Source organism: Bombyx mandarina, chromosome 05 (genome assembly GCF_030267445.1).
Source record: "Bombyx mandarina strain Sakado chromosome 05, ASM3026744v2".
NCBI lineage: Eukaryota > Metazoa > Arthropoda > Insecta > Lepidoptera > Bombycidae > Bombyx > Bombyx mandarina.
Genome location: NC_143212.1, coordinates 4,151,408 through 4,176,542, shown reverse-complemented (window position 1 = coordinate 4,176,542; position 25,135 = coordinate 4,151,408). Strand labels below are relative to the sequence as shown.

Genomic DNA, 25,135 nt, shown 5'->3' with positions numbered 1-25,135 from the left:
GAAAGGCAAACTTGGCCCGAAGGCCTTTGTGCTTAATAGAAACGAATGGGTGAGCTCAAGAATTCAGCCGGGAGGGAAAGATTAGCGAACAGCTGTCAGAGCATCCCCGAAGTAGTCTTAACAGCTCAAGGGCAGCTGCTTCGCGATTACATTTACCACCGGACCAGAACTGTGATTCGCTAAGAATATCCAACGAGGATTTTTTTTTTTGCCTAAATGGGTGGACGAGCTCACAGCCCACCTGGTGTTAAGTGGTTACCGGAGCCCATAGACATCTACAACGTAAATGCGCCACCCACCTTGAGATATAAGTTCTAAGGTCTCAGTATAGTTACAACGGCTGCCCCACCCATCAAACCGAAACGCTTTACTGCTTCACGGCAGAAATAAGCGGGGTAGTGGTACCTACCCGTGCGGACTCATAAGAGGACCTACCAGTAATTACGCAAATTATAATTTTAAAGTTAAAGGCTAAGTTGTATACTGCTTCGTAAATACTGCACGAAATCGGTCAGAAAATGAGTCGCATGTTTGTCTACCATACTACGTGTAGAATTGGGATATGTCTTCAATCTGAACGCAGACCTCATCGCCTCTATTAGAAACTGAATTTTCAATACCAGCCAAGAAAATAGGAAGACCCCGATGTACTCATTACCTGATTAAGTACAGCAAATATGATATTTAGTTAGGTAGGTTGTAACTCATTAAAATGCTTACATCGTCGTGGTCGCTGCACATTATGAGTGTTTTATAGCGTGTTGCCAAGGGTAACGCCAGTAATGGCGCAAGGAACCGACCGCGAATTACGGCCTTCAAATCCCAAACATACATAGTAATAATAATGGGATTAAATGTGAATTATTATTGTGAAGATGAAATCGACAGATTTCCGAAGGTTTACACACATCACTAATGTAACTTGTTAACGCGGTAGATTTGATTGGATTTTTAATTAAATTTGTTAATTCTATAATAAATCTAACTAGAGGTCCCGCAGTAGTCTAAATTCGACTATAATTAATTGGAATTGTAAGCTTGTACACTATTATTATTGTATTTTATACTTCTATAATCACAAATTTCGCCAAGACTACACTATAAAAAATATTAACTAAGACAAACAATATTTAATCTATTCTCAATTTGACAACAGACGTCAAGAACAAAAGTTTGACAATAAATAGTATGCATGCGTGTGTGCGTCAAATACATGGTATGTAGTGTGTGTATATAGATTTATAGTTGTGAGATTATCTATTTATTAATACGTGAAGCCAAAACTTTGTATCCCTTTTTACGAAAATTGCGCGGACGGAGGAGTATGAAATTTTCCACACCTATAGAGAATATAGAGAAGAAGTGCACAATGCTAATATTTTTTTTAAATAATGCATAAAAGATACATTAAATCAATAAAGAAAACATTACACACACTACATACCATGTATTTGATGCACACACGCATGCTTACTATTTATTGTCAAACTTTTGTTCTTGACGTCCGTGGTCAAATTGAGAATAGATTAAATATTGTTTGTCTTTATTAATATTTTTTTACAGTGTAGTCTTGGCGAAATTTGTGATTATAGAAGTATAAAATACAATCATAATAGTGTACAAACTTACAATTCTAATTAATTATAGGGGAATTTCGACTACTGCGGGACCACTAGTATATTTGTATTACAGTTAAGTATGAAATCTGTAAATAATTCGAAACTCCGGAAACTCTACTATTGCTGAAACGAAATCTATCGAAATTTCAAAACAATAAAGTTCATTTTGTTTCGATTGTTGTTTGATTGGCCGTTGATATTGTTTTCGATTTATTTTAAGTCGGTAGTTTTTTTTGCTTAGATGGGTGGACGAGCTCACAGCCCACCTGGTGCTAAGTGGTTACTGGAGCCCATAGACATCCACAACGTAAATGCGCCACCCACCTTGAGATATAAGTTCTAAGGTTTCAGTATAGTTATAACGGTTGCCCCGCCCTTCAAACCGAAACGCATTACTGCTTCACGGCAGAAATAGGCGGAGTGGTGGTACCTACCCGCGTGGACTCACAAGAGGTCCTACCACCAGTAATTACGCAAATTACAATTTTTGCGGGTTTTTTTTATTTTTATTATACGATGTTATTACTTCACCGTGGAAATCAATCGTGAACATTGGTTGAGTACGTATTTCATTAGCAAAATTGGTACCCGCCTGAGATTCGAACATCGGGTGCATCGCTCAACACGAATGCACCGGACGTCTTATCCCTTAGGCCACGACGACTTCAAATGCCGCCACCCACCTTGAGATACCTACCCGTGCCGACTCACAAGAGGTCCTACCACCAGTAATTACGCAAATTATAATTTTGTGGGTTTGATTTTTATTACATGATGTTATTTCCTTCACCGTGGGAGTCAATCGTGAACATTTGTTATGTATGTATTTCATTAGAAATAAATAGTAGCCGCCTGCGGGATTCGAACACACCGGTGCATCGCTATATACGAATGCACTGGAAGTCTTATCCTTTAGGCCAAACGAACGGTTTCTTTACACCCTGTACTACTCTACTGTACTGTATGTACAACTACTAAGCAAAATAAAATATATATACCTAATCCATGTGTCACCTATTTTGTGTTAATTGTATTTTAATTTTGTGAAATATATTATTGTCATTTGAAAAGCATTAGCGGTCACGATATTGGGTAATGAGTATAATATTGATACCTGCATACTTTCTGGTTGCGCTCATTTCCTTTTGTCGGATTTCGACCTTCTGACCACTTCCGCGAAGAAAAAGAAGAGTTTTTCACTTCATATTTTACATTTATTTTCGTTGATGACCTCTCGAGCTTTTAGTGTACCCAATGTGAAGGATCCTTTGATTTGCATATAATAGCATAACGAAGAGTTTTAACATCTAGTTACCACGACAGCTTCATTCCTGCTCAACTGCCCTCCTAATTGTAATAATTAGGACTGGTAGCACGACGTCTCATAAGCCCACGTGTACAGATTTCTGCCTTAATGCCGAGCAGTAATGCCTTCCGGTTAGGAGAATAGATTAATTTCAGCAAAGCAGGAGCAATTATATTTTGCTTGTTTTATATGATTTCGCTCCTCCATAAAACAACAACACAGATTAACTTTGATTCCGACGAACAGATAGGCAACGGAATTTAGATCTATGATCTTCGGTAGCCGCTAGGTACCAAATAGATACGTTTGCGCATAAATATTAAAACTCATAAAAACGTCTCTTATAAAAAAAGGAAATAGAATGGTTGCGTTGCTTATATATTACTGGAAAATAATTTTGTTAAACGTTAACACACACAATCATAAATAAAGTGAATTCAAATTACATTTCATTTTATTCATTCCAACGCTTATCCGCTTTTATTTCTAACAACGTGAATGCTACCAGATCATACTCAATCAGCTTTGGTTCACCTATAAGCGGATAATTCGGTATAAAAACGTGTATAAATTCGATATAATTTTCCAGCGCGATGGGTGCAAATGGATCGCGAGACAGCTCTGAGGCAGAAAATTGCCTTTTCCCATGGCACGACCGATTCCCTATTTACACACCTTGTTTTACATGCCCCTCGTACATCGATGCTATGAATATCTTTCAACTATTTTTTCTTTCGTTTTTATCGGATTTTACGGATATTTACAAATTCTATTGTTGTCTGTTCCCTCAGGCCTCATTAATAAGGACAGAGAGGAAAGGGTCACCTACAGATCGGGCTATAAAAAAAAAACGAAAAAAAAGTTAAATACTAGGTACTTCCCCAAGAACCGGACCGGTTATACATTAGTTTAAAAAATAGTTTTTTTACGTCTGCACGGTATTGATTCTCTTTACTGTTAAATACGTTTGGATATCTTAAAATGAAAGGATTTTTTCGTATTTAATTCATTTGTTACGAACGAAGTTATCTAATTTAGGTCGTAAAAAAGCCTAGGACATGCCGACGGTTGAAATAATTAATAAATAATCGTAATTAAGTGGAGTAACAGAATTGTTAGCATGGACTGGACGCAACCCGCTAAAAGTTTCTAAACTAGAGACTGAAAGTCGAAACAGAAAGTATATCCATGAGTGTCTGTTATGTAACTACCCAGTCACCGTCCTCGTCGAGACCGTCCTCGTCGTGAATTAACCCATATACACAGCCCACTGAGTTTCTCGTCGGATCTTCTCAGTGGGTCCTGATTCCGATCCGGTGGTAGATTCTGCGAAGCACTGCTCTTGCTGGGGCCAGTGTTAGCAATACTCCCAGTTAGAGCCCCGTGAGTTCACCTACACGTCAAGGAGAAGCTGAAATAGCCTCTCAAGGCTATCAGTAGGTATAGGTAGGAAAAAAAATATGTAACTAGGTACTAGCTTTGTAAGTGTTCAATTAGTGTGGTTGACTATCAAAAATAAAACTTTAAATCATCAATCAACATCTAAAAATAGTTGAATAATTATCATATCTGACTACTTAACGACCTTCGCGGCTTCACAAGACCATTTTTTGTATCGATACTACGAGTATAATATTTATTACTTATATAATATAACTCTCATGGCTCTTGAAACAAATTAATTGATTTTTTTAATGTATATATCTCGTGTACGTACTGTGTGTACCGTATTTGGTATTAATGTAAAGTATTGCGTTCGGGAAAAAAACACAGGTGTGGTAGAGGTTCAATGAAGCGGAAACAGCATGGGCTTGTATGAGACCGACTCAATTGTGGTGCAATATAAAACGCGATCGAATCATGGCTTGATAGGGCTGTTGTATTTCCATACATTAATACTGTAATGATGATAATTAACCTTTAGTTGTTTTTTTCGAATTAAAACTTTTAATATTAAACCTTTATGTACTCCAGGGTTTTCCCTGCATAACTTTTTTCGCAATAAAACTAGCTCGTATCACGTACCTATTCTCTCGTATATTATGTTTTTAAATTTATAATATATAGTAATATTCTAATTGTAAAAATTTATATGCTTAGATTTTCATTACTAAATCACGCAAAACCGAATGAAATTGTTTAGAGGAAATTACACACAAAGATAGTTTATAACCTGGATCAGCGCTTAGGGTACTTTTAATTATGGTAAAATAGGAACCAAGAAAAGTCGCTTGTAATATCTGTTGTGCTAAATACGACAGTGTGTTCGCTGTTTTGTTACTTCATTTTTAACCAAATTTACTAATTAACCAATAAGGATTAAATGTGACAAGTAACTCTTTATCCCGGAAAAGTGTGTCGTGTCTCATTCTTTTCGAACTATGAATTTAAGGCGGGTGGTAACGCAAGGCATTTTCAATTATAATATGAATTTGGCAATTTATATTATGCTACTGTAAACCTGCACATGATTTTACAAGAAATTATTGCGACGTGCCGTTTTTGTGTAACAAACCCGTTTGTCGTTCAGGATTCTAAGAAAATACTGTTCATTATTTATCTTGTACATCGATGCGTTTGTAATTAAATGACAGTGAAAGAGAAGTCGGCCATGTAGTTTCTAGAGTAAAACGTCCACAATTTAAGGCAGCATTATGATATAGTTGATAGCCCTAGTATGCTCTCATTCCCATACAGTATTGATGCATTATGGGCTAGTCGTCGAGTCATTTTTAATGTGATAGCCCCAGCCCAGAGATGAGAGCAGTACTCCACGCGAGGCCGGACTTGTGGTTTATAAAGCAAAAGTCGTTGTCCAGGCGTGAAGCACCGCTTCGCTCTGTTGAGGTCTCCCAGCATTTTGGACGCCAACTTGGCTTTGCCTTCCAAATGACTCCGAAATTGAATCGCTCGCTCGAAATGGCGACCCCAAGTATTCCGATACTTTCTGGAGGTTGCAGGGATACTTCTTAGAATTGCGGCGCCATGACAAAGGGGTCCTTCTTCGCAGGGACTTTTTGGAGGATCCCGAGAAGTTACGTTCAGCGGCTTTGTTTCATTTGCGCACTTTCACAGATATTAAATACGGTTCTGTTGTGTTACACGGAACATAGTTTAACCAATCATCTTCGGAGATCAAGGGATCTAAGTCTATTCCGCTGTTATCACAGCATACGGTACTGGCTTCTTTTTTCAACTGATTCGTCTGATACGTCTCGATTTCTTTTGAAAATATTAACTTACAGTAAAAAATATTCTGTTTCTCTAATTTTAAGTTACCGTCGATGTTTTAATATAAATAATTTTTTGATTGTGTTCTCTTAATTCCAGATTAAAATGGTGACGTTAGAAGAAGGTGGTTGCATTAACAAGGCCTTTGAAGCTGTCGACGATGGCTTCCAAACCATCGACCTTCGAAACAACGGCCGAGACGAGAAAGGAAGTTCAAGAGGACAGGTAAAGTCTTCGTTTAGAGTCATGAAATAAAACCTTATTTTCCTTTAATTTAAATCGTCTGTATTAATTGTCAAAGTTTTAAAATCTAAAGGGATTTATTATCAAAGTTTTAAAATCTATACAAGTAGAAAACATCACAGGCATTTTTAAATGCTCATGGTTGTATCACTGCTGACTGTGATCTGTAATCCGGTGGGGTATCGGTATCACAATACCTCATAATTCTCCATCTCTTACTAATAGGTGTCGTAAAAGGTAAGGCGACTTGAGAATGGGCAGCGGTGTTCCTTGATTATCATCTTACTGCGGTCGCCAACTTGGATCTAAAGAGCGGTGTTTATTAAAAATGCGAATGAAAAAATAAAAAAGTCGGGTTCTGGCTTTCTTTTAAATAAAGAGGAATTAAGATTTCTTTAATAAAGTTTGTATATTCTTTCAATTGCGTCAAAATAAATCTCAAACAAACACATTAAATATCTTGCATGAGATTTCAAGTTCCTAAGAATTTATCCTATTACATTGTGTTCATAATAAGTACCAGACAACTTCAATTCACCAATCGAATACTTAAGTATTTATGGAAAGCGTAACACGAATACTTAAGTGACCCAATAAAAATATATTTCAAGCTCTATAAAGGTATACATTTGATTCATTCAGTGACCAAATATTTTAACGAATTAAAAGCATTACTCTGACGAAATAAAATTTGGAGGCAAACTCAAATATAGAACGTTTTCTGAGAACTAGAGATGGGAAATGATTACTTTTTTACTGTTGAAAAAAAAATCATATAGTTGAAGTTTTTATTATCATGATTTTTGTATTTGTATTGAAATCTTTCATTTTAACAGTAGATGTTGTTCCTGTCTATCTTTGCTGTTAAGCAATTATAAATGCCGCGTTGCAGTATAGGATAACTGTTGTGAGAATGTAATTTAGAATAGACCTTTAAATGTGAAGAAAGGCGATAGATAGGTACTATTCACGTGGTTGTTTCTTTCGTATCCGCAAATTGCTACAAAAATTTGATGTATTCAAATCTGAATATCAAAAGAAAGCATTTAGCAACATTTTTATAGGGAATTGTAATAAATAATCGTTGTAAGGCACTTTGAATGGGTTTTTTTAATAAAACTTCCTTATCGTTATAGATCTCATTCCTAGTTTCAAACTGTGAAAGAACGTTCTCAATTTCCCTCCAAAAAGCCCATAAATATGGCGCGAATTTAATTTTGTTCGAAATTTGAAATTAGAGTCACGTCAAGTTAGCGGCACGTGCGCACTGCTCGCGTAGAATACGGACAGTTAAGAGAGAAAACTGTACCATGAATATATTTATTTAATTAACATAATACATTTCTTTTCTTGTGCGAAGCTTATCAAATTTGACCGTTGAGTGTTTCCAAAAATCATTGGGTTACTGGCTCGGAACGAACTTACTTGGCGTTAAAAATCTTACGGGTATCACTACATAGTATAAAACAAAGTCACTTTCTCTGTCCCTATGTCTGTCCCTATGTATGCTTAAATCTTTAAAACTACGCATCGGATTTTGATGCGTTTTTTTTAATAGATAGAGCGATTGAAGAAGAAGGTTTATATGTATAATAACATCCATTAAATAGTGGAGAAATCAATAATAAATTACAGTTTCCGAAGCGAAACGAGGGCGGGTCGCTAGTATTATATATTAGGCGTGAGTCTAGCAATACCGATGATTGTGACTTACAAGCAAGCGGGCGCTATATCTACGCAAGCAAATTAAAATCAAAAGTAAAAAAAAAACTTTTCATTTTCTTCTTATTAGTAACTTTCGTTCTATCAATTCCATTCACGATTACATAAAATACGACGCGAAATAACGATTTTGCAATTGTCTTCTGTGATTCATACGGGGAAGCACTTTCTCCGCAAATCGACTTAGAATACAGAGAGATTGTCTCTGTGTGTTAGTCTATGTATTAGTTCATTTAATACCTACACTTCTATCAATTTAACCTGTGTCTATTCATGCGTCGGAATTTTATAACATTTTCCATCAACTTCAATAACTATTATGGACATAATATATTTCAGCAATTATCAAAGCTAGATAACATTTCTATAAATTTATGACTGTGTCGTAATATTCTGAACAGCACAATCAAGAAAAAAAAACCGTACTTAGCTCTGCTAGTTATTAAAGCGTATTTTTTTATTATTGCTGTATTGTGTTTGGTAGTTATAGGAGTCCGTGGACATCAAAATGTGAATGCCACGAATTGATTTGTATATTTTATTTATTTCGTATCGCAGCAGAAATGGAAAGGATGGCGGCACGTCGCGCTTACGCATAATACAAATAATGCGAAAGTAAATTGCTTTTTTATCAGTGACATCTATACTAATACAAACACACACCGAATTGAGAAACTATTAATTTTGATCACTCATTAATAAACTAGAAAGGCATGGACTTCCATTCCAAATTTTTTTAAATATTATTTTACCAACAAAAAAAATTTTGTTCATTTCACTCTCCAAAATATTCACAGCATCTATGACTTATCTACCACTTCAATCCGTTAGAAGGTGAAAGAGGATAAACAGATAAGTACTTTCGTATTCTCAATTATTTATATTTTATAATGCGCGCACGCCGGAAACACTTACATTATTATATGATGTCTGAAACACCAGGTATTCTAGTTATCATTGGACTAAGAGCTCAATGACGTAAACTGTGCAAGGTCAGTGACATTCTTGTTTTGGTACGAGGCACTATGCATCATGTTGTTTCAAACGGTATAGATTATATTTAATGCAAACTTTACGTGTGATGGAATATGGTTTATTATCGGAATCGGAAAATATAGAAATCATTGAAATTGATAATATATAAAGATTACGTTTTGATTAAAGTCTTCGCTGGTAGCGTTGAGAGGCTATTTCGGATTCTTCTTGACGTGTAGGTGAGCTCATGGGGCTCAAACCGAGAGTGTTGCTAACACTGGCCCTAGTAAGAGCAGTGCTTCGCAGAATCTACCACCGGATCGGAAACGCGACCCACTGAGAAGATACGGCGAGAAACTCAGTGGGCTGTGTCTATGGGTTAATTTACTCGTCGAGCCCTTCGTCAAGCGACGGGTTCGACGAGGACGGTAACCGGAGGTAGCCTAAAAGGCGAGCTTAGGCTACCAGCGAATAAGTAGGAAAAAAAGTCACTCGTCAGCTATGTCAGAAGGCCGTAGAATAGCAGGAGCATGCATGTCTATATAATATGGATACCACCTTGTTTACTACGTAAGACGCTACGAAACACAATGATAAAGTTTGACTCAATCCAAATATTAATGTTATACAATTTGAAAGCAACAATGTCCACACGATTAGCTTTTCACTTCCAACCATCGAACGATTCAATTCCTAAGGAAAAATAAAATTTTAATATTAATAAGTAATAAGCCCGCACAATGAAGAACTTGGAGTAGTTAAAGTAAATTTTTTAGTGGAGTTAAAACTACACTGGTGTATATTTTCATTAAAAACATGTTTAACTGTGAACTGAATGAAAGACTAATTGAAAACGCATGTAATTATAGTGTTGTAAAGAAGTGCTAGATAGATAGAAGGAGTTATGAAGTTTCTTCATAAACAATGATTTTACTTTAATTAGAACATATTGTAATCTCACCTGAATTCATGAAAGTCAAAGAAATCAAGCTCGTAACTCGAATCTTGCTTTTTTCGTAATCAGATATGACCACAATACAATGAAAACACATCTTCACGACCCTCAAAAACCCTTGAAAAAGAAACGTAAGTTATAAATTTAAAGATGCACAAATAACAGCCGCGGTATGCAAATTCAATCAAACAAACAGCAGACAAGTCGGTCACTATTTGCATTAACCGTATACACACCTAGCGCAGGTGCCAGCGGTATTTTAAATTTATTTACTCAAAACAATAAACAATTTCTATGTTGGTAAAACGCTGAAATAACATTAATACTCGTAGAATTGCATGATCACTTACTGCCGTGAAGACTTACTTTGAGACTATATTGCAGGATACAGTTTTTTTCTCTAAATAAACCACGAACTCTTAACATATCTTTTTTCTAGATTTTAGATTTAAAAAGCCTTACCTAATTGTCAGTAACCTAAGCGTTATTCCAACTGCGCTTGGATGGGTAGTTGGCCTCATGGGCTCAACCATCAATTTATTCAAGGTGAGTGTTGCTAGCCCCTAGCAAGAGCAGTGCTTCGCTGAATCTTACTTTATATTTTTACCGGTGGTAGGACGTCTTGTGAGTCCGCACGGGTTGGTAACATCCTGCCTATTTCTGCCGTGAAGTAGTAATGCGTTTCGCTTTGAAGGGTTGGGCAGCAGTACTGTAAAAATGGAGACATTAGAACTCATATCTCAAGGTAGGTGACAGCTTCTACGTTGTAGATATTAACCACTTAACATTAGGAGGGCAGTGAGCTCTTCCACCAACCTAAGCAATAAAAAAAATCTACCACGGAATTGTGACCCACTGAGAAGATCTCGTGAGAAGTTCAGTAAGTCATTTCTATGGACTAGATTGTACGTCGAAATCTATTTCGTCGTATTCGACAAGAACAGTGACCAGTGCTTGAAGACCCTAAGAACAATGAGAACGGACCCGGAGTTGATCATAGAGTTCGTTAACATTGACCGCTCTGAGATACGGGGCCGAAATTTATCACACGATTTAGACCAGACTTATACCGTCCTTCAAATCTGAATACATGATTAGTTTCTGGCGGCGATTAGCAAGTAGATGGAAATAGGATCAGGAATGGAAAGGGTTCATAGCATGCGTTGCCTCTTAAAGGAACAATATACAACAAAGATGGCTTTAGAAAAATCTCAAATTAAACAAATTATTTCTCAGAAGTCGTCGTTGCCTAAAAAGAATAGGATGCCGGCTAGACTTTCACGAGACTAAATCGGTTATTCACATACTGTTAATGATCTTTAAATATTTTAGGATATAAGGACTTTAGGATATAAGGAAGAATTTTTCACGATGAAGGATTTTTTTTATTTATTTACGTAAATAATTATTGGTGGTACGTCATTCAGGAGTTTTTTCGTCACGAAGCTGTTACTACAACTGAGAGGGTGAGGTTGCCACTCAGCATAATAGTGATTCGGAAGTTCATGTAGATAATAATCCTTATATACATCAATGTTGAAGGTAAATTACGTGTAGCATCTGCTCTTTATCGGGCTACTACTTCCCTGTTTGTTTATATACGGTGTTCCAATGGTGCAACCCTCAGTTCTTCGCGCGGCGCCCGATAAGCACGCGTTTCCTACGTGCGGGACTTTATCACAAACTTTTGCCGATCGCGATCGTAAACGGAATAAAAATGTTTTAAATTTAAGTTTTCCCTTGGTGCAAGAATTTGAATCTTGTAAAAATGGTAATGTTTTTTAAAATTACGAGCGTATAATTTATACATACTTTTTATTTATTTAAAAAATTCTCTATTTCCTGAATTCGATCCCATCGTTTTCTAGTTGGATATCGTTAAACGAAATTTATATGATAAAATAAAATAAAAGCGACCTGGTTCCGCTGCTATTTATTATCGAAACACTTAACTTTCAAACAAATTTTAATATTCAATCATCATTCAATATTAGTATTTTTTATCTTTACTTTTTTATTTTTAAACTTATAACTGAAGTTAGTTATATTAACTGGCGGTAATAAACGGATTCAAAGTTCTTAACGAAAAAATGCTAATGAACCTTTAATTTAGATAATTTAACGGCTACCTAGGTATTATCACAGTCGAAAATTGTTATTTATTGATAGTATAATAGTCTGCCCAACAAAGTTGTTAACAAATCTCTTACAATAAAATAAGGAGTAATTCTCATATGAATGTTCATTGTATTTTCTTATTTTTTTGCCAATCTTTGTGAAGTGAATAAGAGTCGCAGTGACAAAATTAGAGCATTACACAAAGTATGTAGAGAGCTAAACGCATTTTTTTTCAAAACTCACCTTCCGCTTGCTTGCTATCAAACCAATATTTGTGAATTAGGATATTTTTAGTTATAACGAAATGTCGTCTGTGATAAAAAGAGGTATACATGTCCACCCTTACTACCCTTACTAAAAGAGCAATCAAACCAATGATGAAAAGCATTAGAAGAATTCCTATCCACGATTTTATCTACGGGACTGAATATAGCATTCAGAATCATATTCTTTTCCTTTTGTCGTATCACTCTTATCAGAGCGGTCGTAGTCGCCATTCAGTATCATTGCTGTGGGCAGATGTTATGCGCCTTACGAGCAATCGCCACTTCTCCCGGTGAGTCTGGTACACTCATGCAAACAACCGCCAACCACCGACTTGACTTGGTTGGTCCATCGCATGGGAAATTTTCCACGCGATCTGGTGCATTCTCCTTTGCCCTGAACGATAAGGTGCTCTATGGAGTAATTTCCTCGCCGGGAGATATATCCAAAAAATTATAGTATGTGCCAATGCACGAGCGCCGAAAGACGCTGCTTAATGCCGAGTTCTTGAAGAATGGAGATATTGGTGCGATGTTCGGTCCATGAAATCATATTACGTACCTATATTAAAAAAATGACTCAGTAATTGCATCTTATAAGAGACACAGCGGTCATTACTTATCCAATAGCTTAACATCTAAAGAGTAGTAAAATCATGACAACTGTTTAGACGATACGTTAGCAGGTATTTATTTTTTAATTGTTTAAATAGGTCGACGAGTACATGGTAAATCAAGTGTTAACTATTTCCCGGAGCCCATAAACATTAACAAAGTAAATGCCGCCGCCCACCTTGAGACAAAATTCTCTGAGTTTTTACAGTACAACCCATCAAATCGACACGCATTACTGCTTCACGGCAGAAATAGGCCGAGTAGTGATATCTACCTTTGCGGGACCCCAAGACGTCCTACCGCCATACAAAATAATATATTGACTAGTTTTGTTTTACAGAATAACAGTTTGTGCTCAAAGCTTCATAAAAGCTTCTCGATTAGTCAGGAGGGTACAAAGTGGACTTTATTTGTTATTTTTATTTACTTATTTTATTTTATCGGGCTTCATCGATCGTTTCATGAGTGCCGCATGAACTTTTTGATAATCGTAAGCGGTCATCATGTAAAAGTCACGGTCACTGTTTGGTGGTCTAGTTAGTCTAGTCTAGATATAAATCATCCTAAATAAAGAAAAAGACGTTATATACACATTCATACATTATAAAATTTAGAGGCATTTTTTAGGATTTGTGTACTATATACATATAAATAGTAAAAATATTATACTAAAACCAAACAAAAATATTCGCAACAGTTAGTGCTAAGAGATTTTGATTTATCAGTGATTGGGTTTACAAAAATGAAAATTAGTTACACCGACCTGAAACAAATTGTATAAATTAAAACAATGATCATAAAGGGTCTTAGTATTGCATAAACGCCACTCTCACCCGCTCTCAATTGGAACAATATCTATCTTAAGCTAGACGTGACCTTTCCAACAAGCGAAGAACAAAATAAAAATTAACATTCAAAAATGAATTGACATTAATAGCAAAACTTTTGCTTACCACTGTTCAGAAACGATTCCAATAAGTCAAAGGACGGTTGTAATGTTAAAATTACGTGATCTGTGAGTAAAAGTACATTAACCGATATACGAGTCAACATAAACTGCAGGCTTTCATTTCATAGAATATTTTTCAATGAGTGGCAAGCTGTATGCAAGAGGAGAACCGAAAATTTGGATTCAGGGTCGTAAATTAAGAGAGGCCTATGTCTGTGGACGACTGTGGACTGATGATGATCATGATAAAGACACGTTTGGCGAGCTCTTACTTAACCCAAGCTTATGATTTTGCAGCAGGGATACATCGGAATTTGACTTGAGTCTACACATCATAAATAATAACTTGCATGTTCCATCGCGCACATGGTGTAGTGCTCCGTGCTTCAGTTGACGAAGACACAATGAACAGGAAACAAATTGTTGCTGTATTGTAGTGGATGTTTTGTGCACGGACCACTACGTCTAATGCGTCATTGAATGTACGTGACTTTGTAGAACGGGTGGAGATTTAATCTTATTATATTTGTGTGATATAAAACATGAAAAGGGGCTCATTCAACATTGGAGGCCCGTTTTGTTTTATGGACTCTTATGGCCGAGAGGACGTTTCCCAGCGGGCGGGCGTCAGGGGATTGTCGGTCCACGGGTTTTAATTGAGCAATTTCTCATATTACGGAATTTAATAAGTTTTGTTTTTTTGAAATTATCACTAATGAGATTAAGCACTTTCATATTGCTGCTACAGTCATATGAGGTTCCGGGACTTTGGATATATCGTCTTCTCGCATTAAAACTGTATAATCTCAAAACTTACTAATTCTACAGAAGAGTGTTTTAAAGGTTTAACATGTGATATGATTAATATTAATCATCTTTGCAACATTTTTTTTTTTTTTTTCCAGTTACATTATCTGTCTTTTAAAGTAAGATAAAATTATGTATACATTTTGTTGATAGTAGTCAAAACACAGGTAAACTAAACAAAACAAAAAGTATTTTGACAGTATTTATGAAAAAAATACTGTTGATACCAAATGATTCCGCATATTATTAACTCAATTTCGAATATTTTTGGAAATTGTACACTTTAATGCGAAAAAAAGATATGTATTTCAATAGTTTCAAAACGTAATACGGAATCAGAATGAGTTGATCCGACGAAGAACTAAAACTATCGACACACAGCGTATCAGTAAGCTGAAGTGGCAATGGGCTGGTCATGTTAGCCGGAGAACCGATAATCGTTGGAGTAAACGTGTTCTTGAGTGGAGATCGCACGGCAAACGTAGTGCAGAGCGCCCTCAGGCTCGGTGTAGCGACGATCTATGCAAGATAGCTGGCAAAAGCTGGATGAGAGAAGCCGAGAATCGTGCTCAGTGGCATGCAATTGTAGAGGCCTATGTAATGAACTGCTATAGGATGATGTTGATGATGACGAATCGCGATGCCGCGTTTTGTTTTAAAGCTTCTAGTACTTTTCCAAACGCTAGTCTATCCGTCGGCTTTAAGCTATCCCCTGTTCGTCCAGTGGGATTTACTGTTTTGTTTTGTAACTACAGCTGGTCTTCATATGATTATCCTTATGAATCATTGTGAAATGTGCGCGCGACTAAGCCGGTTCTTATTGAACTAAGCACGACCGGTCGATAAAGGGTTAAAATTGAGATTTTGCGAGAATTAAAACCACTTTTACAGTTTAATTTTGCATTTACTATTTTGTTTTACCCATCGTTTCGAATGCCTATACCTAGTATGAATTTAATTTAATGGGTTTTTGAAAATTCAACCATACCTTTATTTTATTTTTCTTAGAAGGGTGGACGAGCTCACAGGTTGTTAAGTGGTTACTGGAGCCTATAGAAATCTACAACGTAAACGCGCCACCCACATTGAGATATATAAGTTCTAAGATCTCAGTATAGTTACAACGGCTGCCCCACCCTTCAAGCCGAAACGCATTACTGCTTCACTGCAGAAATAGGCGGGGCGGCGGTACCTACCCGTGCGGACTCACAAGAGGTCCTACCACCAGTAATTACGCAAATTATAGTTTTGCGGGTTTGATTTTTATTGCACGATGTTTTTCCTTCACCGTGGAAGTCAATCGTGAAAATTTGTTAAGTAGGTACTTATTTCATTAGAAAAATTGGTACCCGCCTGCGAGATTCGCTAGATACGAATGCATCGGACGTCTTAACCTTTAGGTCACGACGACTTCGAAATACTTTTAATTAAGTACTTATAATTTTTATTAAAATACTTTGAAGGTTTCCTCACTTTAACCAATTCCATAAAACGGAATGGTACGAAATAAAATAGAATAGTAAAAGTGCAATCAGGCCTACAGCTTAGATGAAATTAGGAAAATATACAACGCATAGACAACTAACGTTCTAGTGAGCTTGAAGCTAATATTTTAAGGTACTTGAGTCCGATCGGTCGATGGACCGCTTCATTCTAAGGTGACGTTATTCAGGCTGCAGTAGTTTTACTTCGGAAGTTGGATCTTCAGTAAATCAGCCCTAAAACATTAACTATAGTAACGTAATAATTAACTACCGCAGAGCTTATCGTATAGCGTAAGATAAAAATGTCAGCATAAAATTACTATCGTAAATTTATTTAATGATACTGTTTTATTTAATATACCAACAATATTATTTGATTTAAGATCCGAATGTGTTCTGTCTTTTAACGACGTAACCGTCAGTCTGATATCACAAACATTTTAATAGAGACTATTTTTGTGTTTATGAGATGTTTTGACTGTATAACAACGCAGGACCCTGGACAAAACTGTTCTTCCATATAATATCAGTCTGATCCTCGAGTCCAACTGCTTAAATATTCCCTCGAATCTAAGTTTCCCATATTTTCTTTGATATGACCAAAATCATGTAACACTCTATTATTTTAGCTTGGCTTAGACGCAGATTCTCCAAAGTTTCTGCACAGATAAACTCTTTAACAATAAAATGTGGTGTGAATTCGTCACGGAATACGCACGTAAAGAAATATGTAAGGTTTAATATATATATGTCTCCTAATAAGGACAATGATGAGATGTAATTATAATAGGCTTGACTATTCAATCACATAGTAGAGATAGTAGATTACTGGTGGGAGGACCTCTTGTGAGTCCGCACGGGTAGGTATCACCACCCTGCCTATTTCTGCCGTGAAGCAGTAATGCGTTTCGGCTTAAGGGTGGGGCAGCCGTTGTAACTATACTTGAGACCTTAGAACTTATCTCAAGGTGGGTGGCGGATTTACGTTGTAGATGTCTATGGGCTCCAGTAACCACTTAACACGAGGTGGGCTGTGAGCTCGTCCACTGATTCAGCGTTCAGAACAACAACGATGCTATTATATTTACTTTATTTGAAAGCGTAGACAGACGAATGGAGACAAGCCACAATGTCCATAGACACTTGCAACTCACTATCCGAACTGTCTTGTAATAATAAAATCAAAGAATGATTCAGAGAATTAACGAGCAGTACCGCCCACGGCATCCCTTTACCAACATGCCAGCACTAAATTTATATTTAGACAATAAAAACAATAATAACTTCATTTAAGTGACATTTTCCGTTTCTCTAAAATCACTGGATATTTATTACTTATCTTAAAGATAATTGAGGATGTGATTATAGATAATTCTAAGGACTTCTTTCTGTTTGAGACTTGAAGGAGCGGATAATAGCTTCAGACTTCAATATCTTATAACTGGACATCTCAGAAATCAATCAACGATCTCTGTACCGTCTTGTCGTTTCAAAGATATAGTGTTTTTTATTATATACTAGCTGACCCGGCAGACTTCGTAGTGCCTCAATCGATAAATAAAAGACCTAAACTTTTGTATAAAATAAACTTAAAACAAACAAACAAATCCGTCCGACGGGGGACAAAACATCAAAGGAAAAACCAAATTGTCATTTTTATTTAATTTCGAGCACTTTCATATTTGTTTACCTTTTAAACCTTCTCTGGACTTCCACAAATAATTCAAGACCAAAATTAGCCAAATCGGTCCTGCCGCTCTCGAGTTTTAGCGAGACTAACCAACAGCAATTCATTTTTATATAATATATAGATAGATTGGTAGAAAAGGTCCCTTATACAACTTAACACCCGTTGGAGTGTGATTTTATCTGCTCGTTAATGCTATAAAATATTGAAATAATTTATTACAAAGACAAGAGGATATCAAAAATCGTGTAAAATACCAATTCTTTATTTTTATTCTAGACACAAGTGGAAGACTCAACGTCTCAAAGTAACGACAGGGACCACACGCTTCTCTGCGGTTGGGGAAGGTTTCGTCCGAACTGGCTCCAGAGGTTCCGTACAGCTAAATGGGCTTTGTTCTGGTTATGCTGGGCAGGAGCTATACAAGGTGAGATAATGAGTTTTAATGCTTTAATGCGGGTTATCTATTACAACGTGTCGATTGTGAATTCGAACATACGCTTATTGCCACAATAGCTTTGACGAGCTCACGTCCCGCTTGATATAAAGTAGCCACTGTAACTATGGACATAATAACGTCAATGCGTTCACCCATCTTAATATATGACCTCAAATTCCCAATTTATTATTGCATAGACGGGTGAACGAACTCAAGGGCCACCCAGGATATTCTGCCACTAATCTTGAGATTTCACATCTTTGTCTCAATTGTATAGTAAATAATTGTTCGTCGAAGCTTACATTCTACTTTGAACACGGATCGAAACAATCTTCACATCTACAGTCATTTGACTTGGGTAAAGACCGAAAATAAATCAGCTCAGTTAAAGTGCTAGCTTCAGTTGGCGTAACGCATAAAATATTCTTTCAAAATACAAACACCCGTGACCTCTGAACGACACGGGAAAAATTATAGCTTATTATTTTCATGGCCAATGCACGAACGCTGGAGGTGGATACGTTTTTGGAGTCACGTAACGTTTCCGTTGGCCTTAAAAACCTCGACAATATTGTTATAGGGTTTGTATGTTAGGAAAATATATTCTAGAGTATATCTTGAAAGTGATCGATTGGTTTATTTAAAGTTGACGTGTCAAAGTATACAATTACAAGAACTGTATACCGACTTGCGACGTTGAGAGTTTGAAACTTTGAAAATCACTACATAGTATAAAATAAAGTCGCTTTCTCTGTCCCTATATCCCTATGTATGCTTAAATCTTTAAAACTACACAACGGATTTTGATGCGGTTTTTTTAATAGATAGAGTGATTGAAGAGGAAGGTTTATATTATGTATAATAACATCCATTAAATAGTGGAGAAATCAATAATAAATTACAGTTTCCGAAGCGAAGCGAGGGCGGGTCGCTAGTTATATTATAAAAGAAAGAAATCGTCATGATCGGTCCTATTGTTTCCCATTTAAATTGTCATTCCCATTAATTAACAGAAAACAATTTTGATGTTCGTGAGCAACAGATGTTATTCAGGTAGACGGTACACTAGACTGCTTCGGAGATAAAAAAGAGCCGATACAAAGTAATAGTGTCGTGCTCTTTGTTACGTACTTACGCAAAAACCGCTTGTAGCTATGCACCTTTTTTTCATACCTATTCGCTGGTAGCTTAGTAGGCTACTTGCGCTGACGGGTGGGTGAGCTTACGGGCTTAATCTGAGAGAATTTGCTAATACCAGCCTTAGCAAGGGCAGGGCTCCGCAGAATCTACCTCCGGATTGGAATCGCAACCCCCTGAGAAGATCCGGCGAGAAACTCAGTGGGCTGTGTCTAAGGTTAGTTCGCTCGTGGAACTCTTCGTCGTAATCGACTAGTTGAACGAGGACGGTGACCGGTCATTTTTGCACATACGAAACCTATCAATAAATACTTAACCCTCCCTTATATAGCGGACCTCATTAAGTTTGGCTTGTGAGCCCAGGCAGGCTGTGAGCTCGTCCACCCATTTAAGCAATAAAAAAAAAGATTTTAGCTTAAGTCCAGCAATGCGTTTCGTTGTACCTATATTAAACAGGCGATATACTTTCATTAAAAAGTTTCCCTCATTCTAAAGGCATTACGCGGTGCAACGCTACGCGCTACAGTCAGACCGAAAACAATGATAACAGCGATTTAAATTACTGGAAATGTCAACGTGGGTTGCTTAGACGATTCCGTTGCCGAATTGTAAAGACGATAGAGCTATAGCTTGACAGATTAAATAATCAGGGATGGCACTGTCTGTATGTATTTGTATATGTAACTGTAGGTGAAAAAGAAAATCTGTATTTGACAACCATAATTATATATTTTATGGGTGTGTAGAGATGAATTTTAAAGATGATTGTAGTAGTATGAGGAATTTAATATTCTAAGCATGTAAACGTTGCAATGTGTATAATTTTGAAAATTTAAGCCTGCAACCATAACGTTGATTTAATTTCGATAAGATGGACAGTTAATATTTGAATTGAACTGGAGAATCTTTTAGTCAGGCAGTGGTACGAGGTAAGGGAAATTTTATTATTTTATTATTGACCATAAACATTAACTTTTATTACGGTAACCTTCTGTACTGGAGGAGGTTGAGCTAGATGCTAAGATCAAAGAGATGGATACTAAAATTCTTACTATTGCTGCCGCGTAGTTTTTATGCATTTCGGCTTAAAGGACAGGTAATATATAACAAGGCAATTAAAAATCAAATGTATTGTTTTAATTTGAACGCCATTGGTCACAACATGAACGGTTATTAATACCGTCACCTACCTTTACACATGCGGTCTCAGACCCAATTTTACTGTAACAATAACAAGGATCAAGACGCTTCCATTACAATTGACTCTGCGTTCTACAAAATAAACCTCGTAACATAAATCTGTATTAAGTTGGGCGTTTTCCGAGAGTTATGGTCTCCAACAGGTGTACCTGACTCCGTAGTTCTCCCGTTTGGAAGTTTAATATCAACAATATAATGCATTCGGTTTTTGGGTAAACAAAACAACGTCATTAACATTGTTTGAGTTGGTGAAGCCTTACACTACCACACGTAACATTACAATGCTTTCGAGAAGATGGCCATGTTGTAATTACTAAATTTTTCTAAGGGTTCAGCGAGTAAACTAACCCATAGACACAGCGCACTGAGTTTCTCACCGAATTTTCTCAGTGGGTCGCGATTCCAATGCGGTGGTAAGTTCTGCGAAGCACTACTCTTGCTAGGGCCAGTGTTAGCAATGTCGTCTGGTTAGAGCCTCGTGAGCTAACCAACTCGCTCGGTGAATCAAATATGAACCGCTCGAGGTCACTAGAATAGGCTGGGAAAAAATACTACTAGTAAGCGACTGCTAAATTTAATAGCATTTTACCATAAGTTTATATGGGTCCAAACGAGCGAGTATCACCATCTTGCCTATTTCTGCCTTAAATCAATCATGGGATGGGACTTGAAGGGATGGATACTTGTTATACAATATAACTGAGATTTGATACCATGTCTCAAGGTTCCATAATGCCGTGATGTCTATGGGCTTCGGTAACCATTAAACACGGCCGGCTCTCTCCTTCTCCTTTTTCTATAACCACCCTATAGCTTTGTTTACTTATCAAGAGCTTTTAAAGCCATAAAAACGTCTCAAGTTAAACGAATCGAGAATCTTGCACCTGTTGTGCTTAGTTCGCGCTAACTTATTGCTTTCATTGTACCAAAGTTTAAAGTAAGTTGGATGTAAGTTCGCGAAGCCATTAAAGCGTCAAACAATGCCTTTGTTTTTACACGAACAATGCGTTTTATTTGAACCGACTATATTCAACATGACGATTTTTTTTATTTTGTTATTTGTTTACCTACGGAGGTAAACAAATAATAAAATACTATACGTTGTAACTATACTTGAGACCTTGGAACTTATATCTCAAGGTGGGTGGCGCATTTACGTCGTAGATGTCTATGGGCTTCAGTAACCAATTAACACTAGTTGGGCTGTGAGCTCGTCCACCCACCTAGAAAAAAAAAAAAAATACAGAGTTATTATGTGTTAAACCTTTTAGAGATTGTGTAAAAATTATGGACACGCCAATTCGAGTCCGATTAATGAATAAAGTGATCATAAGATTAGCAGACGTGCAGGCAGTTGACTTGTGGTAATTGTTTTTATTGTTTGACATATTTGTTGAGCGAGCCCTTATATAATTTAACGACTTCATATAAGAGAACTATAAAATTGATGCGTTGCTCTTGGCGCCTGGATTTGAAAGGGGTTTGGTGTCATGGCAGACGTCGCTCGCTGACATTTTGACGTTCAGAAACTGAAAACTGACGCTATACCAGCGGTAAAATAATTACGCAAATAAAAAATTTTGCACGTTTGATTTATTACACGATGTTATTCCTTCACCGTGGAGATCACTCGTTAACATTTGTCAAGTACCTACGTATTTCATTATGTTTTGAAAATTCTTTAATTATAGAGGAGCTCAGTCTATATTATAGTATTCTTATTTCTGATTTTTTTGGTAAACTAATAAAATAAATATATTACAATAGACCGCTCAACTTCCATATTAAACCTCAAATATTTTAATTAGTCATCTAACTTGCACTCCCAAAGCGTATCAAAGCCCTACCATCCCCAAGCTGACAAACTTTTAATAATTCATATTAACTGTTAAAGTTATGCCGAACTAATTAACGTATGCCGACACCTCTGGTCTAAATTAATTAACAACTGGGTTATTTATTAATGATTTAATTATGTCTAGAAAGACTCAACAGTGTAGCCGCGTAGACTTCACAACGTTTCCCGCCCCATAAAATAGAACGCACGACTGTTTTACGGTTCATACCTGATCCTGTAGACCGAATGGTAAACAATGGACGTCGCCCTAAGCACGTCATTACGGATCCTCCCGATCCATTAATGGTGCTTTTAGGTACCTCAAGCACCGGTCACCGTCCTCGTCGAACCCGTCTCTTGCGACGAAGGGCTCGACGAGTGAATTAACCCATAGACACAGCCTACTGATTTCTCGCCGGATCTTCTCAGTGGGTCGCGTTTCCGTACCGGTGGTAGATTCTGCGAAGTTCTTGTTAGGGCCAGTGTTAGCAACACGTTTTGCACGAACGCACGTGTGTGAGCACCAACACGTCAAGGAGAAGCTGAAATAGCTTCCAAATGCTATCAGCATAGGTAGGATTAAAAAAGCATACGAAGGATATTGGTGGCACCTTCCTGTGTAGTCTGAGCTTACCACGCGGATTACAGCCAACAAACTATTTAAATATAGTCGCAAAGATAACGCGAGGCAAACGATTTGGATTTTTTTTTATTATGTTTTCGTCAAGCAAAAACAGAAGAAAATACTGAGAATATTATGTTTAATAGTGGACTAATATGTTCATATATACAGGATCTTGTTAAAAGGATTATTCTAATGAATTCGACTGCGAGCTGTTAGGTCAGTATCGGATATTTATTTCAATAACGCAAACATTTTAATATAAAGGTACTTATAAACCTCCCCATCACCCTCCGGATAATATTCAATAAATCTGTTCGCAATAAGCAAGCCTCAGATCTAATGAACAGGATGTATTGAGTGCTGCGATTATTAGTCCGAGCCGAGCGACTAGTCGACCGTGAAATCGGAGGCATTATTACAATCCGTTCAGCTTCAATTTGTCAGACAAACAAATAAAAAAATAAATAAAAAAAATTAATTGAAGATATCCCATTAAGAGGGAGATTGCATTGTTTTGACGTGACAACGTCTTATAATTCGATGGAGCCGGCTCCACGCACGAAACATGACTCATGCGGCGTTACCTCGCTCTGAGGCGTTCCATTTAAGGCTTGAAGTGCAAGCGAGAGCGCCTAACGAGCGACAAAGAGGCACAATCGGCCTCCGCGTTCGGCAGCGTTCGATATCTGTCTCTCTCCTACTTGAGTGAGCGATGCATCCAGCGAGCGGATGGCGGAAGCCATCCAACGATGGACAGCTGCTATACAATAATAACATGTTTTCGTCAAGTTTTTTTTTTTTTTTTTTTTTTTTTTTTTTTTTTTTTTTTTTTTTTTTTTTTTTTTTTTTATGATTGAAAGTTTACTGGTGGCCCGAAGGCCTTTCCAGTTTCACCAGGACAGGTGGGCGAGCAAAGGCTCAGCCAAGAGGGGTGGGATTTGCTAACAACTGCCCGAGCGCCTCCGAAGGAGACCTAACAACTCAAGAGCAATTGTTTCGCGAATGAATCTACTACCGGATCGGAATCGCGACCCGCTGAGAAGATCCGGCGAGAAACTCAGCGGGCTGATGCATGGGTTAGGTTGCACGTCGACCTCTTTGTCGAGTTCGACGAGTACGGTTACCGGGGTCCCTAAGCCTGCCCCTAGTATTAGAGCTGAAGGCATCTAATGCAAAGGTTATTGGATCTGATGGATCCGTAAGGACGTGTCTAGGGCGTCGACGGTGACTGGCTCCTGCATGATCAGGATTCGGAGAGTAGTCAGCGGCGGCAACGATAAGGCGATTATCATGACGCATAGCCTTATCGAAGTATCGTTCCGACGCTGACTTCATGTATTTCCGAATTGATTCGAGGCCCAGGTCGTCGTGTAGGTCAACGTTCCTCACGAACCACGGAGCGCCGACAGCTAACCTGCAAAAGCGGGATTGTAGGGATTGGAGGGTGTCTATGTGTGTGCGGGCCGCGTGAGCGAACACCACACTCGCGTAAGTCATGACGGGCCTTATGCAAGTTTTGTAAAGTGTCACCTTGTTCCGAAGGGACATTTTACTCCGCTTACAGATCATGGGGTAGAGTCTACCGAGAATAAACGCGGCACGGTCACGGACTGATTTTATATGCGGGCGGAATGTCATCGATGCATCCAGGGTAACGCCCAGGTACTTGACCTTCCTGGCCCAGGGTATGGGTTGTCTAAAGAGAGTAATCGGGGGTGTGAGATTCCTCCTCCTAATCCGGGAGGAAATCCGTGTGGAGCTTCCCCTCTGAAATAGCACCGCAGTACTTTTCGCTGGGTTGATGTCTATGCGCCATTTTCGGAACCACTGTCCTAGGGCTAGGGCTGCGCTCTGAAGCTTCTTCGCGATTAGGGACTTATTTCTACTAGAATAGTAAACAGTCGTGTCGTCGGCGAATAAAGC

General features: G+C 37.6%; 1 protein-coding gene across 2 annotated transcripts in view; it reads left to right on the top strand.

Moving 5' to 3' along the window:
• The window catches only part of LOC114246003 (solute carrier organic anion transporter family member 4A1), a 65,765-nt gene that overhangs the window by 7,195 nt on the left and 33,435 nt on the right, over positions 1–25,135 (top strand). Inside the window, exons 2-3 of one of the 2 annotated variants that reach the window (XM_028178366.2) lie at positions 6,256–6,381; positions 18,254–18,401. In XM_028178366.2, the coding sequence (XP_028034167.2) occupies positions 6,262–6,381; positions 18,254–18,401 (268 nt within the window). In that variant the 5' untranslated portion in view covers positions 6,256–6,261. Of the gene's footprint in view, positions 1–6,255; positions 6,382–11,683; positions 11,823–18,253; positions 18,402–25,135 lie in introns of those variants that run through there. The other variant, XM_028178367.2, reaches the window with a different exon arrangement.